This window comes from Dermacentor andersoni, chromosome 11, assembly GCF_023375885.2.
Source record: "Dermacentor andersoni chromosome 11, qqDerAnde1_hic_scaffold, whole genome shotgun sequence".
NCBI classification, from domain to species: domain Eukaryota; kingdom Metazoa; phylum Arthropoda; class Arachnida; order Ixodida; family Ixodidae; genus Dermacentor; species Dermacentor andersoni.
The window spans coordinates 126452382-126469335 of record NC_092824.1 but is presented as its reverse complement, the minus strand read 5'-3'; the positions used below and the strand labels follow the sequence as shown (position 1 = coordinate 126469335).

The 16954-nt window shown below is 44.2% G+C and overlaps 1 protein-coding gene across 3 annotated transcripts in view; it reads right to left on the bottom strand.

Moving 5' to 3' along the window:
- LOC126539588 (zinc finger Ran-binding domain-containing protein 2-like) overlaps positions 1 to 16954 on the bottom strand; it is a 113415-nt gene that overhangs the window by 41740 nt on the left and 54721 nt on the right. For all 3 annotated transcript variants that reach the window (XR_008614329.1, XM_050186475.2, XM_050186474.3), the window contains exon 5: positions 7745 to 7953. Coding sequence is in view for 2 of the 3 variants with exons in the window: in XM_050186475.2 (XP_050042432.1) it covers positions 7745 to 7953 (209 nt within the window). In the remaining variant the exon portion in view is untranslated. The remainder of the gene's footprint in view (positions 1 to 7744; positions 7954 to 16954) is intronic.

The following is a 16954-nucleotide window of genomic DNA, read 5'->3' as shown; positions in this document are numbered from 1 at the left end:
CTACCTAATTGACCGACAATATATAGTCGAACTTAATGGTGTCTTGTCCTCATCAAAAACTGTAAATACAGGTGTCCCTCAGGGATCAATACTTGGGCCACTTTTATTTCTCATATTCATTAATGACTTGCCAGAAATATTAACACATGCGCACTGCCTTCTTTACGCTGATGACACCACCATTTTCGCATCTGATAAAAATTTATTTGCATTGCAGGATAAACTTAACGCCGACCTAACGAATGTTCATTCATGGTGTGTAAAACACAAGCTAACCATCAACCCATCTAAGACAACATTTATGGTATTCCATTCTTCTAAATCTTTGCACATTGACTCTATTGTAGTGCCTCTAAATAATAATGTATTTGCAAGATCCACGTCTACTAAATTTCTTGGTGTAGTACTAGATGAAAACCTAAAGTTCCAGTGCCATATTCAATCACTTATTCAAAAAATCTCATTTGGTATTCACATCATAATAAAAACTCGCTCTTTTTTCCAGCAAACCATTCTCATGTCTTTATATTACGCGTATATACACAGTCATCTCTCATACTGCCTGTCATCTTGGGGTAATACATATACCACACATCTTCATCAGTTAGAAGTTTTGCAAAAGCAGGCATTACGATTAATTGCATTCCAATCGCATACATATCCCTCTGCTCCAATATTCCGTTCCCTAAATGTTTTACCTTTACGCATGTTATTCAATCATAAGCTGTCGCTACTTATGTTTCGTCTTATAAATACCGAGTTTAATATTCCAGGTTTTAATCGCTCTAGCCTTATCAATTATAACAACACAAGATTTTCAGCTCAACTCAATCTTCTTCTTCCAAAAGCAAGAACTAACTATGGGAAATTTACCGTCGCGTTTTCAGGCATTTCTGTTTGGAATTCTATACCATCTGACATGAAGACATCTACATTATTATCATTCAAGCGTAGAACGAAGGAGCATTTCATGAACACTTTAACTGACGCGTAGCATAACTTAACAAACCTTGAATTAATTAGTATGTTGTTCACTTTAACATTACGCAATGTACTTTTCAATTACCGTGTTACTAAATTTTGCCTTAATTGATACTTCTCCTCGTTGTTAGCGTTACGTGCCATTTATCCTCGTTTGAATTGTTGCATGTTATTTTTAAGATTTATTCAATTATTTTTCTTCTTTTTAACTATGTGAATATACCTGTGATATTGCTAACAGATTTTTTTCCTATCTTATCGTTTATTTCCGATGTAGAAACTGTATAATATATGACATTGACTCACTGTTTGCCACGATCTTACTATCCCCTTTTCATGTTTTGTTAGGAGGTCCCCCCGACAGTTGTTACTTCGGGACCTCCGAATGTGTACTTATACCCATCTTGTATTTGTTTTGTCAAAAATAAATATTGATTAATTGATTAATTGATTTCATTATTGCAAAGTTCAACTGCATTCCGTAATCACTCATGTCAGTGCAGACTTCAGTTTGGGCTGATGGGTCGAAGTGGGCCAACATTGAAGAAGTTGTGAGGAGTGAGGTTAACTTGGAGAAAGCCGCGGCTTCTGGAGGACCCCGGGTAAAACGGGCGTCTTGTTTAAGAAGATCTGTGAGCGGTTTCGCAATCACCACAATTTTCTTAAAAAACCGGAGAAAATCAGAGCAGAGCCCCACAAATCTGTGAACATATTTGGCAGACTTGGGCACAGTGAAGTCTTTCACGGCTTGAATTTTCTCTGGGTGAGGCTGCACACCGGTAGCATCTTCAATATGGAAAATGATCGTAATGTGGCGATGGCCAAAATGGCACTTCAATGAGTTCTGCTGAAGTCCGGCACAGTGGATCACGTCAAGAATCGCTGAGAGGCATTCGAGGTGTGTTATCAAACGTAGGCAAAAACACCATTATGTCGTCTAAGTAACACAAGCATGTATACCACTGAAACCCATTTAGCAGAGAACCCATGAAGCCGGATAGGCAGCCTTGAGTTTGCGTCAGACGATGCAAGTCATGTCGTCTGATGTGAATGGTTGACAAGAAGTTCCTTCGCAGGAAAATGTTGCAGCGTTATTTGGCAGACGCTCAAACTGAAGCAAGATGTGCCAGCATTTCATTTGCTCTAGATGATGACACACTTTCGTCACACTGTCAATGGCGGTCTCGTTGGTGAAGACAAGTTGATTGAGCATGTCGTCGCGATACCCTTCAAAACGTGGGTGATCTTGTCAGCGTCGGACATATTCTGGTCAGCTAGTAGACATGAGGCCGGCACGTCCTGTATGTGCAAGTAAGGCTGGGTCAGTTGACGTCTGGGTACGCACCACCGCCAGTTGTTTCTTAGCAGCAGACTGTCGACTAAACGGGTTGATAAAAAGGTCCCGGAGCTGCTGCTTGAACGTGTCAAAGCTGGTGAGATTGTCCTCATGGATCCAAAACAATATGATGTTTACCAGCGTTGTAGTTGGATCCCAGCCATTCTGTTGGCTGACACACTCATACATGCTAAGCTACTAAACCACATCAATGCTGTTTGCCCCGGAAAAGGTCCTGGGATCGTGGGGCTGTGAGAGGGCAATAAACTGGGCAGTGGTCGCAGGTGTAGCTGGTGGCGGCGTGTCTCTCACCTGGCGGCATGGCAATAGATTTGAGGTGGCGTCGTCTGCGAAGCTCCGACATCAGAAGTACACCGCACCTCCAGCAAATAAATGTTATGTGGAAGAAAAGTAGGGAAACTATTTACAGAGTGTATTTATAAGGGTAGCAAGCACTGGCCAACAATGAAGGAAGCCACATTGTCATCATCAGATCAGGCAGTGGCCGCTTATGGTTATGTCCCGCCAAATCCAAGGGTTGACATCATCTTCTTTGAGTAGCACATAGCAATATTAATTTATATCTTAGAGGAATTCATTACAATGTTTACAAGGGTTTTGTAACAGTTCTCACATATTAGTAGTGTACTTAAGAACCACATATACTTCATGAATTTTGTGTGGTTTAGATGTACTCTTCGTAGCATTATACAATATTGTGATATTTATTATTGCTGAGTTATAGAGTTGTGCACTTGATTCTTTTGTTTTCTGAAAATTTATGATATTCAAAAATTGTTATTCAGAATTGATGGCCAAAATAAAGAATAGCTGCCAACAATCACCAGATTTTAACTTTCTTTTTTTAAATGGCACAAACCTCATCAAATTGGGTGCAGTGGTTGCCAAGAAAAAGGATTTCTCTCCCTCATACTTAGGAGCCCCTGAGCTAAAGCTTCTTTTAAGAACTGCACCGCAGTGCCTCAGCCACAAAATAGAAAGGAGTGAGCACTGGCTCACCTGTGTAAACAAATCTTTCCATGCAGCACTGGCCAAGATTTGCGTTTTTTTTTTTTCTTTTACCAGTTTTGGCAAATCAGTTTTGTTGAAACCCGCAAGGTGGATAAAATGAAAGGGAAAGTTGTCGTCCATCTGACTGTAGCACAAAGCTACAAAGGAAACCCATATGAGTTTCTCAGAAAGAAAGCTTCGCAGTTGAAGAAAATAATCTGGAGGATGCTTAAGCTTCGCCATTAAGAGTGGAACATGATAGCATTCAAAGATCCCCGACTGCTTCTCACGACTCTCGGCAACTGCAGCTTATGTAACCATAATGTTTACTGGGAAAGGTACTGCAGCAAAACACGTTGAGGGGCTAGTTGGTGCATAGCTTTCAATAGGTGAAGCGCTGAAGTGACGACACACAAGAAGAAATACAGACAGGAAGAGCTTCCTGGCAAAACAACGTTAGCCGCTACCTTCTAAAGCAGCTTAACACGTTCGTTATAGATGACCCATTCATGGTAAAGAATAGTTTTGATATCATAGCCTTTTTACCTGAGTCCCAATCGATAGGATGCTTGTTTTCAATAGATGTTGTTGACCTTTTTTATTCTATTCCGCAAAAAGAATTGTTAGCTGCCATCCTGAGCTGCATTGAGATGAATGGGCAGGTATCCTTTCAGAATACTGCAGGAATTTCCGTGGATAACCTCATGGCACTCTTGGAGTTTTGTTTGTGCTCAACAGCTGTGTGTTTTCAAGGCCACTTTTATGTGCAAAAGAATAGAATTTGTATTGGCTCGTGCGTGGCTCCCGTACTTTGCAACATTTTCCTTGCGGGCATCGACAGAGCGCTATCGAAGGTGTTCGACGGAGGCAAAGTGCTCAAGGTTTTTAGGTATGTTGACGATTTTTTAATTTTACTGACGGAACAATCTCCCATGACTTACTCGCATACTAGGGCATTTTAACTGATTTTAAACAGCAAGGAAAAGGCTTAGATTTTACTTTCGAACTAGCCAAGGATAACAGCTTGCAGTTTTTAGATCTTGACATAACCCTTACTGACGAAGGCTCCTGCTGGATGTACCGACCCCGTGCACGCAACGAATTGTTGCCGTATGAGTCTACACACTCCAAGACTGTTAACCCTTTCGCTGTCACGGACGTACCGGTACGTCATCGCGCTTCCCGCCCACAGTGTCACTGACGTACCGGTACGTTCTCTATCGTGCGTTCAAAATTTCGCGCCTGAGCGCAAAGCTGGCGCTCCTGGAATTGGCCACGCCATCTGTTGACTCTTTCTACAAGTTCGTACATTCGCCCCGACCTGTGTTAATCCATGTATTGAAGAGTACGGCGCGACTGCCACTCCCCACTTTCTCTTTGCTGAGTGGCGCGGTGGCTCTGCGTTCGCTGGATCATGCGTCGCGCGCGTGTGGGTATGGGTTCAAGGGTTGTTCTGCCATCTCCGCTGGTTTGAAGGTTCTTATTTTTGTTCTGTTGGTGTGTCTGCTACGGCGCGTCAAGTTCAGGCGCACGTGCCGTTGCCTCTCCAAAAAAGGTGATTCGATTGCTGCTTTCGCTCTCTCGCCGCACCCTCGCTTCCGACTTGCAGCAGTAAACGTAAAGCCCTTCGAACTTTATTTAGCCTTTTTCCATCTCCCTCCGTCTTCTTGATCACGCAACGTCCCATTTCTCTCCGTTGTGCGGGCGACTGAAAGCGCATCGTCCCTGCGCGTGGTTACTTTCAGGTGGCTCGGCGCGTGGGACCTTCGTCTGCTCATTGGAGCGGTGGCTCAATTCCGATTCAGAATACAAGCCGAGCTCGTATTCGGACTCGGACAGAGTCGCATGCGAGGAAGAGCGTTCCGCATCGTCAGATTCGGATGTTGAACAGATTTTATAGTCAGCCTGATGATGATGATGATGTTTACTAACAACAGCTGCAGAACACTGAAATGTGCATATTGCATTGACTATGTTATTTGTATACCAATCATAATGAAAAATAAATTGCTATGTTCATTCCCTGTTATGCTCGTTCCCTGAAACCAAGCCGACACTGGGGGTGCGTCACGGCCAGAAAGGTCCGACAGCGAAAGGGTTAAACGAGCAGTTGCCACTATGCGCCTCGAATCTGCGCTGAAAAAATTGTGCTGTCATAAGGCACAAGCAAGCTTTGACGACCAGATTTTGGAGTAGAGGAAGGCTGGCTTTCCTTGCTTGGTTTTAAGCGCAGTTTCGGAGGTGTTATTGAAAAAAACTGAAAAAAGAAAGAAAGAGAAGTGAAGAAGGTCAAACAGTCGAAAAGAAAGCAAAAGCGGTGGTGATACCATATTCTCATAAAGTGGCGCATAATCTGAAACACGTCGCCGTGAAATACAAAATTCCTGTGGTTTTTTCCGCGCCGCGAGAACTTGCTACTTTGTGCTGCCTGATTGGTCCGGATGACTCTAAAAAAATAGGGTGTTCTATTAAACATACAAACCCTTTTGTTAAGTGTGAAGAAGGGGTAGCATACCACATACCACTGAAGTGTGGAAAAGAGTATATCGGCCAAACTGGCTGATGTATTAATGAACGCCTGCGGGAGCATAAGCTTTCATTGAAAAATGGATATGGTTCAAACTTGCCGCTTCATTGCAAGGCCTGCGGGAATGAGGATGAACAAGTACATATGTAAAGCAAGGCTTCATGATACGACGATCATGTATAAAAGTAAAGATTCTGTTGCGCATGAATTGTTGGAGGCCAACGAGATTAAGAAAAGAGGGGACAACTGTGTCAGTACCTCGTCGTTGAATATATACACGAATGAAAGCATGGTTTTAGATAAGTTTTACATTTAGATTAAGCGTGATTCCCTTTATCCTCAGTGTTCTCGCACGTGCGCATTCACATATTCAGTGCCCCTCTTTTTTCGTTCCCCTCTCCTCATGGCTATATAATCAGCCACCTGTGATTACTGGGAAACGCTGGCGGTGAACACTATGCACAAAGGCAAGCTTTCTGGTAGGAATGTGGCCTCCCGCATGGGTCGATCTGTTATTGCTTCGCACTTTCAATATTTCGGTCTGAGAAGATTTAACATAAAAGACATGCGCTGCCAGTATTTTGTTTCATGACGTGTGTGGGTTGTCATGCTCAAAATTCTGAGGAATAACATTGAAAAGAATGCAAGACAAGGTATGAGCAACTTTTGTGATAGAAGAAGAATGTTAGTGCCATATAATATATATATGGTAATTTTCGCTCACAGGACGCCAATGTCAGTGCCGACACTACACTTTCTGCAACACAGGGCGCTTAACGCTATCGCGTTAAATTTGTACTCGTCTGGACTTGATCTGAAGCGAAGGCGCTAAAACGACGGAGGACAAAGAAGAAACACACACACACAGGGCGCCACTTCCAACTGTGTGTGTGTGTGTGTTTCTTCTTTGTCCTCCGTCGTTTTAGCGCCTTCGCTTCAGATCATGCTTAACCAACACGCCCAACTATCCATCCTAACGTCTGGACTTCTTTTTTTCCCCTTTTCATGACTATTTATTACCACTTTCAATACAAATTCCCACTACAGGAAATTATTTTGCAGGTACAAACAATTTCATTGCAACGAGATTCAACTGCTCTTTGAGTTGAAGTACCTTTACCTACTTTCGTCAACCCTTACCTTAACACTTACCTTTCAAAACTTATGTTAGCCACGAAATGAGTGGCAAGTCTAACACACATCAGCTTTACAGCGAGGCTGTATTACTCTACCCCGCAATGCATTTGTCTTGTTCGTAGGCAAAAATGTGGGCCAATCCTGGAGGTAGTGCAATGCCGGGCCGACTCATAGTGGAGGTGGAGCAGGCTTCAAGCACTCCGCCAATAATAATAATAATAATAATAATAATAATAATAATAATAATAATAATAATAATAATAAATCAAGATGCATTACGATGCAGTAATCAGAAAGCTGTCATCACTATCATTACCAAATGATGAAAATAAATACATGTACCATTGTTTTACCCTGTGTGATGTGCTATAGCTTCGCTGGTGATCAACCTTCACAGAGTGGTATGGCTCCTCAATTTTTTTAATTATCTCTGAAAACATTCTAAGACCTTTTGTGATTAAAGTAATGTACTTTGGGTAGCTGAACACAGGCTGTCGAGCAGTAGAGCACACTTGAACCTTCACACGCCCTTCAGTCAAGGCAAGGACATGTCACCATACTCTTGTTTGCTTGACTGCCTAAACTTCTCTCTGCTGTAGTGTCACCACCAAATGCACATCGATGTGGGGAACTTATGGACCTGTCAAAACATCTTCATATCCTGACAGCTGTTCTGAGTAAAGGTGAAACTGCCTGCCTGGCAAGGTGCATCCCATGTCAAGCAGCCAAGGCTGCAATTTACAGCCCCTCACCTGTGAGGAGAATCCCAGCCACTCAGGTCATACTTGGAAAGATCACCTCCGCCATCATCATCATCCTCCTCCTCCTCCTCCTCCTCCTCCTTCTCTTCCTTATCATTGTCATCATTCTCCTTTTCTTCATCCTCCCTTTCTGATCGCCGGGAGGGGGGACTGGCTGCCCGGTCATCATCTCGTCGAGCCCGCTTCTTTCGGCGGCCAAACTGGCGATGAGAAAAATGAGTAAAGAGCCAGGCCAGACAACACGGACAAAGACTGCATGAGCACCAGACATATGGGCTGATGACAGTAAGCACAGCAGCGACAAGGCAAGGGCGACTACAGGAAAAACATAAGGCATTTTATCACACGTTCTCAGATATGTAGACTGTTTTCCACATGTTGAAGTATCTTTGAGCTCCATTTAAGTAAAGAGATCTGTGCCACACTTTCAATTTCATCTGACAACATCTGTGGTGCAACCAAAATAGGTTCTCTATATACTAGTGTTAGGTTCCACTACAAGAAATGGGATGAACCATGCTTTTCCGAAATATGCTCAGTCAAGATGTTTGTTGAGGACATTTGTTTGGTTTTAACACACCTTCGATTAGAACTATCAATCTAGCGGGACACAAGCAGAAAGAGCAATCAATAACTGGCAGCACCCACAATGACCGTTAAATTGCTAGACACGTGGGAGTATTACAAAATGCTTGGATGCAATAACAAGCCAAAAATGTCACAGTTAAAATTTCATGTGCATCTAGCTCAAAGTGACAAACTCACACTGAAACCAAGGACACAGCCCAACCAGAAAACAATGGCTATACTCTATATGTAAAAATGACAATAATACAAATAAAATACTTGCACGAGGCTTTAACAGTCATGACATTTTATGAGGCTACAATATTACTACAGTGCAAAGCAGACATTGAGAACCACAACTTCACTCTACTACATGACGTCATCACACACGAGAACAGGAAACAGGGCCCTAATAAGATGACTCAAGAAAACAGGAAAAAATTCTAGCAGTGAACTACTTTGCAATTTCAAGAAAGAACAAAACAAACAATAACGAGACTCAGACAGCAAAAAGTGCAAACATACCTTGGGCATAAGGAAACCTTTTGAACCTCGAAGACACTAGTTCCAACATCTCACAAACAACCTTAGCATCAAATTAAGAAATTGTTTTTCCCAACCTGAAACTTATTTGCCAAGTGTAATTTGTGTCAGAAATGTCTATTGGAGCTTCTACTACTTCAAAAATGTGTGACAGTGCTCCTTTAAACCTCCCCTTTCCTTGCTGCCATAAATATGCTTATTTTTGGTACTCCTATTGTTTTATTTCAAGACATATTAGCCATAACATATACCCCAATACATAACATTGCAGCCTAATTGTAGGTGTTTTAAATAGAATTAAAGCAGACATAAATGCACTAAATTTTCGAAAATTCTTATGTGAAATTTCAATAAAACTTCCAAAAAGTGTGAATGAAAATAATAATTGGTGACATTTTGTTAAATTTGACCAAATCAAAAAATTCAGATTTAGTGGCATAAATATTAGCCATAAAATATTTGTTTTGATGACATCTCGTCTGGTAGGGAGAAAGCACATTGAAGGAAACAAATGGTGAAAATGCCAACCAAAAAGAATAGGATCCGATCTTTCAAGATGCTGAAGCAAGATAGCAAGGTGGGCAAGTTGGTTAGGATTAATCGTACTTGTGGCAAATGCACAAATGGACACAGACAAAAGGAAGAAATGCAGTGCTTGTGTTGTCGTGTTTCTTCCTTTTGTCCGTGTCTATTTGCGATGTTACCAAAGTATGATGAATTATTTCAAGCTGTTCTGGCTGCTGTATAAAAGCCTTGTTCGTTCTAGCCACATATTATTAACCATGGTGATTCCCATACAATGCAGGAAAGCTGTAGTTTTGCAAATGTGAAAATGAGCATCTGCCTATGGTACAGGGATAATTTATTTTGACTCCTTGCAGCAAGTGCATATTTCCTATCTTGCTGCATTCTTAGGCTCCTAAAGCAATGTTTGTCAGGTTAGAAAACATCCAAGCTAGCAGTTGATTGTCATGCTCGATCAGCTTCATTCTGTAAGCAAGTTTGCCTAGTCATGTATCTTGAACTGTGGAGCCCTCGCATGCTTTGTACAGTACTTGTACAGGGCCGCGATTCTGTAGTGATGCCTTTGCCAAAGCTAATGCCTTTCGATTCTTTTCGCGTATTTGAGCTGTCAAGAAACTCTCCGCTCTGGCCGTGGGCAGAGTGTCAAACGCGGCCACTCACAAACGTGAAAAATGCCAAAATGCATTATCATCGGGAAATGGCTTCACTACAAAATCACGCACCAGTACTTGTACAGTACTTCACAGTAATGTAACATACAATGCAAATAAAATACCATACAACACAGTATGATAGTGTACAGCATTTTACAATAATGAACGAGTGTATTTGCACAGATGGTCTTCAAAAACTCAAGAGATCAGACAGCACTCAAGCTGCTGTGAAAGATTGGTCTGAAATGGAGTGCATGGTCTTGGGCGAGTGAAAATTTCATACAATGAGAAGGGTTTCTCATAAAACACTGTATACAGGGCGTTTCAGCTAACTTTAACCAGTTTAAAAATATGCCAATGCACTCTAAGAAGATGCGACCAAATGCATGTTGCTCACTTTTGTATGTAGTGTGTCACACTATTTCTTATATCTTGCTTAATTAGATAATTAATCAAGATTAATTAACTATTTTCCGAAGCAACGAAGTTAGGAAAAAAATTCCAAATAGAAAGTTGCAGAGTGGTTTGCAAAACGCCCGAATAAACAGTTTGTCTTTTTATCTATTAAAGGGCCCCTGAAACAGTTCGGACAAATTTTGTAAATGCGTAGGGTACAGCTAAGGTTAATCATTTGCACAACAATTTGTGTGAAACGTCTCATATTAAGAGAGCTACGGACGATTACAAGTTACCCTCCTCCACAGTCATGCATTTTCTCCTCAACTCGTTCGCCGAGTGATTGGGGCTAATCTCCACCTTCACTGGCTCTGCGTCATGATGGCATGTCATGTCGTCGACTTCCCATTCTGTAGGAGTGCGCGCGCGAAGCCTCTTCAAACTCTCCACCAGCTTCCTGGCAGTCGACCCCAAGCGAGAGCTATAGAAGCAGCGTGCATTGCGAGCATTCTGTCGCAGCGCCAAACGTGTCTGAAATTCTGGTAACCACAGGCGAGCTGGGCATTTCGACGGAACGGTGGAGGCATAAACTCAAGGTGATGAAGGAACTTTAGCATAGATGTACGTGAGCTGCCTGATCAGTCTCCACGGTCCAGCCACCCATTGGCGCAGAGCTTCACCAGCCAAACAAAGAGCTAATATTGCTCTAATTAAGTATAAAACATCTTAAACATTCACAAAAATAATGTATTAATGATTACACTCCTGCGAAAAATTTACACCAGAAGCAAAGAAGAATACATTTCGTTACTGCTACTGTGTGTGGTTGAACTCTGTGATACCAGATGGCTGCACCGTGCAGACCATTCACATCGTCTGCATGGTGTCTGCCAGGCCCTGTTCCCTTGCGCTTGCGTTTACCCTAATACCGGACTCTCGAAATGCTATTGCGTTAGTAATCTTCCGGTGTAAAGTGACAGCCGTAAACGCACAAATCCTGGCGCCGATCGGATAGCGGCAGTCCAATGCGCTGCAGCCAGTCTGCACGTCTGCAGCCTTGCAGAGGGATACAATGTCACTACATTTGTAGTCCACAACACAACAAAGTTGAATCATAGTGCTCGCGAAAAGACTGAGACAGACTCTTGACCACGGAGCTCTCGCCAAAATGGAGCACGTTGCAACACAAGCAGACGATGCTTACTGTGTGCCGAAAGTGCTTAATAAGTGTAGTGAGAAATTGTTCTTGTGCGTTCTCTTTTTGTTACTTTCCTTTTATAGAAACAAATTAACCAACAGTCCAACTATTACGAACATAACTTCTTCACCATAAAGGGGAAAAAATTATCGATGATGCACCCTGGGCAGCCAATCGGATAGCTCGCCATACTGATGTCTATTGGGTGATTTACGTCATATGGGTAGGAGCGGCTGAAAATTCTGCCGAGCAGTGTGCTGCGATCGGCAGCGATGTACATCTTTAAAACATTATAATAAATTACACGCTTTAAGTGGAGCACTTAGATGTGTCAATGTATGATCAGAAGGACCTATTCTAACGACTCGCTATGTTTGTACAAAATCGTAAAAATCGTTTCAGGGTCCCCTTAAGTGTTAGTGTTTTTCAGCTTACTGCGGATGCCTGCGAAATACAAAAAAAAACACCATGTGACATGCCCACTTGCGTGCCGTGATTGCACTGCTTTCAAACATTCCATGCAGAAACAGCCATAGGTGCACTGCCGCTTGAAAAGCGACAGGGCAAAGATGCAAGCATTGGCTGTTTGATTTAAGCTAGCAACCATTATCGCTTGCGCTGCATAAGCCACTGATGGAGGTAGTGGTGCTGGTAGTTCCAGACAGTGATAAACAGACTATCATACATCAGCTGTTAAAGCGCCAGCAATTTTGTGATGCCTTTTTCCAACGAGGAACAAGCAGACATGAACCTTGCCCTAGGAGCTACAGGCAGACAAAGACTGCAGGCTGCAAGAATATTTCGAAGCTGGTGCCTGGGTACGCGATCGAGCCCAATGACAATATTCAACAGCTACGAGTCGCTGAAGCAAACCGGCAGCTTCACAAGAAAGAGGCAGAGAGCTTGTCAGAAATGATGAGGTTTGCTACAACGTTTTGCCATTCATGGCGGCTAATCCACACGCTAGCACGCGTAGCATGAGCGCACAGATCGGTGTGTCCAACTCAACTGCCTGGAGGATTTTGTAAACAGCTGGAGAGCGAGAAAGAATAAAGGGAAAACCAGACATCCACCCGTTCGTAGCAACTGCTACAAAGGAAACCCAATTGCTACGAACGGGTGGATGTCCGATTTTCCCTTTATTCATTACTTCTCTCCACCTTGCGGGTTTCCGCAGAACTACTACGTCAGAGAGAGAAAGAATAGACATTTTTATTAGGTAAATGACACTTTGGAGAGGTGTCCTCATTCCAGAATGCCTTGAGCTTGGGCTGCGTCCTGGGCCCTCGCAATCAGCCATTGCTAATCCTTGAGGTCGGAGCTGGCCAAGGCTCCCTCCCAAAGCTTATTGGTGTGGTAAGGGTTCGGAGGATTTAATGGTGCCGCTCTGCAACCCCCTACTATGTGCCTGAGAAACCCGGGCTCTCCGCAGACGCGGCATTGCGGAGAGAATTGTGTAGGGGCTATGAGGTGATTTCTGGTTGGCTGGGTGAATGTATTAACCTGTAGAGCTCAGAGGAATTGCTCCTGCTCTCTAGGTAGCGACTTGTGTGGGGGTGCATATGTTCTGTGAGTTAGCTTGTAGTGTTGTGTGATGTCTTGGTACGAGAGTGGAGCGTGCATGCGCTCGGGTTCAGATTCCTCGGCATCGGCTCGGTGGGTCAAATATTGTCACGTATATACGTGGCAACCACGTGGTTGGCGACCTCGTTGCCAGGAATGCCGTGATGAGCTCGCACCCAGATGATCATGACTGATCTCGTTATTGGCTATTGATTGATGATCTGGAGCTTAGTGGTATGAATTCTGCCGCTAGCAAAGTGGCGGCACGTCTGTTGGGAGTCGGTCACTATGACCTCAACCTCTGTTTAGGAGCGCGTGAGGGCTATGGCCACTTCCTCGGCTTGGAGGGGATTGTTTCGGGTGAGCGAAATGCTGCTCCGATGTTCTTTGTTGACGACTACGGTGGCTGTTGTGGCTGCACGTCTGGGGTAAGACCCCACATCCATGTAGGCTGTAGAGGGCAAAGTACTGTATTGGTTGTGTATGGCCAGGGCCTGGGCCTCTCTTTGCTGTGCGTGGTGCACTGGATGCATGTTGCGAGGTAGAGGACATATGGTGATGTTGCTCCGGATTGCAAGGTGTAAGCTCGCAGTCTGAGGCGGCAGATGGCTGAGAGGGGCAGAGAGGCTCCAGGCGTAAGAGGATGGACCTCCCCGCTTCCGTTACCAACAGCCGTGTTGTGCACTCCTAGTCGTAGTAGGCCTTCTGTGGAGGTACTGATCGGCAGGCCCATCGCCTGCTTATATGCTTTTCTGATCACTGTGTTGATTTTCTTGAATTCCGTTGCATTAAGTAGTGCGTATGGAATAGCGTAGGTTATTCGAGACACGACGAAGGCTTGGACAAGCTGAAGCGTGTCCACCTCCCCCATGCCTCTTGCCTTGGTTGTAACTGGCCGGATCATGTGGATAACTTGGGCTGTTGTATTCTTAAGTTTGTAAATTAATATTGTGTTGGTGCGATCCGACTGGAAAACCATTCCCAATATTTTTACGCTCTGAAACAGAATGCTGGTGTGTCCCTCCAGTTGTATGTTGATAGTGGGCGAGTCGGATGCAGGCTTCTTTCGCGGTGAGACCAGGAGTAGCTCGAATTTTGGGGAGCGCAGCTGAGGCCACATGACTTAGCATAGTCGCTCACCACATCTGCCACTTCCTGCTAGCGGCTCTTCATTACCCCGATGGACCCTCTGGACGACAAGATGGTAATGTCGTAGGCACATAGGCCATGCCTGATCCCCAGGATGTTATCGAGGAGCGGCAGAAGGCCTATTAGGGCGATATTGAAAAGGAGAGGGGATAACACTGCGCCCTGTGGTGTGCCATGCCCACCCAGTAGGAAGGGGCTTGTGGCTTGGTCCCCGACCTTTAGGATGGCTTTTCTATCTGAAAGGAAATCTCTGATATAGGAATACATCCTGGCCCCACAGCCCAGCATGTTTAGCCTCTGTAAGATTGCTGTATGCTTGACGTTATCGAACGCCTTTTTAAGATCTAAGGTGAGGATAGCCGTGGGGGAGTTGCGTGTCGTTGGTACAATCACATCCTCTTTCAGCTGAAGTAGGGTGTCTTGAGTCGAGAGGTGTGGACAGAAACCTATCATCATTGTTGGAAGCTTCCCCGAGTCCTCCAGGAATGTTGTAGTCGGTTGAGAACGATGTGCTCTAAGATGTGCACGAACGATGTGCACGAAGTGAGGGAGATTGGTCGTAGGCTCTCAATGGCTGGTGGCTTGCCTGGCTTCAGTATCAGACAAACCTAGGCCATTTTCCAGTCCTCGGGAAGGTTTCCTTCCCTCCATACTTCGTTAAGATGAGCGGTAAGCTCTAGTAGCGAGGGGTTTTCAAGATCGACATGTGCCTTATTGGTGATTTGGTCCATTCCCAGGGCTGTGTGGCGTCTCAAGCCCATTATCGCCGCTGTTACTTCATGTAGATGAATGTCCTCATATAGGAGCTCATTTGGGGTGCCTGTGTAGGGTGGCAGAGGCTCCGATGGCTGTGTGGGGAAGTACTGAGCTTTGAGAGTCAAAAGGAGGTCCGCCTCATTTCCTGGAAATTGATGGATTACTCGGGACTGTGCCACTATCATCTACAGTTGCATCAATGCCTGGAGTCAAGGGACCTCCAAAAGAGACTCGAATTTACGAACTGGGTTTTGATTCAGACAGAGCAGGATTCTGACTTTCTCACAAAGGTACTCTGGACTGACGAGGCGAACTTTTCCAGAAATTGCAAAGTAAATACATACTATCCACAACACACACTATTGGAATGAGCAAAATCCATACTGGCTAGAAAGATCCTGCCACCAATATCAGCGGTTCTTTAATGTTTGGTGCAGAATTTATGACAGCACAATCATTGGCCCAGTGTTTTTTACCAACACTCCGACCAGCAAGAGGTATACGAGTTCCTCAAAGGGCCGGTTGAAGACTTCTGCTGCAACATGCCACTAGCCTGGCTTGATGCAATGTGGTATCAGCACAACAGGGCCCCAGCCCACAGCTGCAGTCAAGCACGAGCCTGGCTTGATGTTACGTTCCCAGGGCAATGAATAGGGAGAAACAGGCCAGTCCTGTGACCGGCAAGGTCACCCTACCTCAACCCTATTGACTTGAGCATGTGTTGGTGGGCTAGTTGGTTAAGCATGATTACAAAGACGGCGCCGAATAAAACAACACACGAAGAAGGGGGACACGAGACAGCACGTAGGTGCACTAACAACTGAGTCAGAAACATGTAGGATGTGTACAGAAAGTAGTTTATTCGGTCCCCTTGTCGTACGGTTCTTCATATGTAGGCCAATTGGGCAGATGTCTGAATGACAGATTACATGAGCATAGATATAAGATGGAAAACCAGCTCTCCGGTCATATAAGTGTGCATTGTAAGGCTCACAAGTGCATCCCAGATTTCGATAGAACCAGTGTTCTGTACAGAGCTGACCATCAATTGACTAGGGAGATATTGGAAGCGCTTGAGATAAAAAAGCGCAGTGTTGATTGTATCAGTGAAGCCTCAGTTTCGCTTTCGACAAAGGAAGTGGCGTATCTTGAGAGTGACACTTAAAGGTTATTCTGTATCTTGGCTTCCTTGTGCGATGCAGATGACTGCCCTGTTTATTCTTGTTGTTTTGATCCTTGACAGCAGCTATATATTACTATGTCAAGAAATAAAACACTCAGTTGTTAGTGCGCCTACGTGCTGTCTCGTGTCCCCCTTCTTCGTGTGTTGTTTTATTCGGCGCCGTCTTTGTAATCATGTTTAACCTATTGACTTATTTCTTGTGGGCTATATAAAGGATCACGTTTACCCGATAAAAACAAGTCCAGAAGCCTTACAGGAGAAGATAACTGTGTTGCAGCATTTTACCGACGGTGCTCAAGGCAGTGACAGCAAACCTTCTCAGAAGATCCCAGTGTTGCATCACTGAAGAAGGTGACCTCTTCGAGCCCTTGCTGTGAAAGTGCATGCAAAATAAACGTAAATTCAATGAAAGACTGCACCTGGCCATTTAGGATACTGTTATTCTACCATTTTCAGCCTTCTGGAAACTGAGTTTATTTAGGGATGTTCAATTTGCTTACAGCTATCACGAAATGATGGACCTGTTGCTTCTGACAGCACAAGCGATAACCGCTGCATCTGCTTATCACTATAACGAACTGTCGGGAAGGGAGCACATCACGCGTAAATGGCACAGCCAACGCCTACGTTGCTGCCCCATCACCTTTTAAGCGGTAGCAGCCTATGGC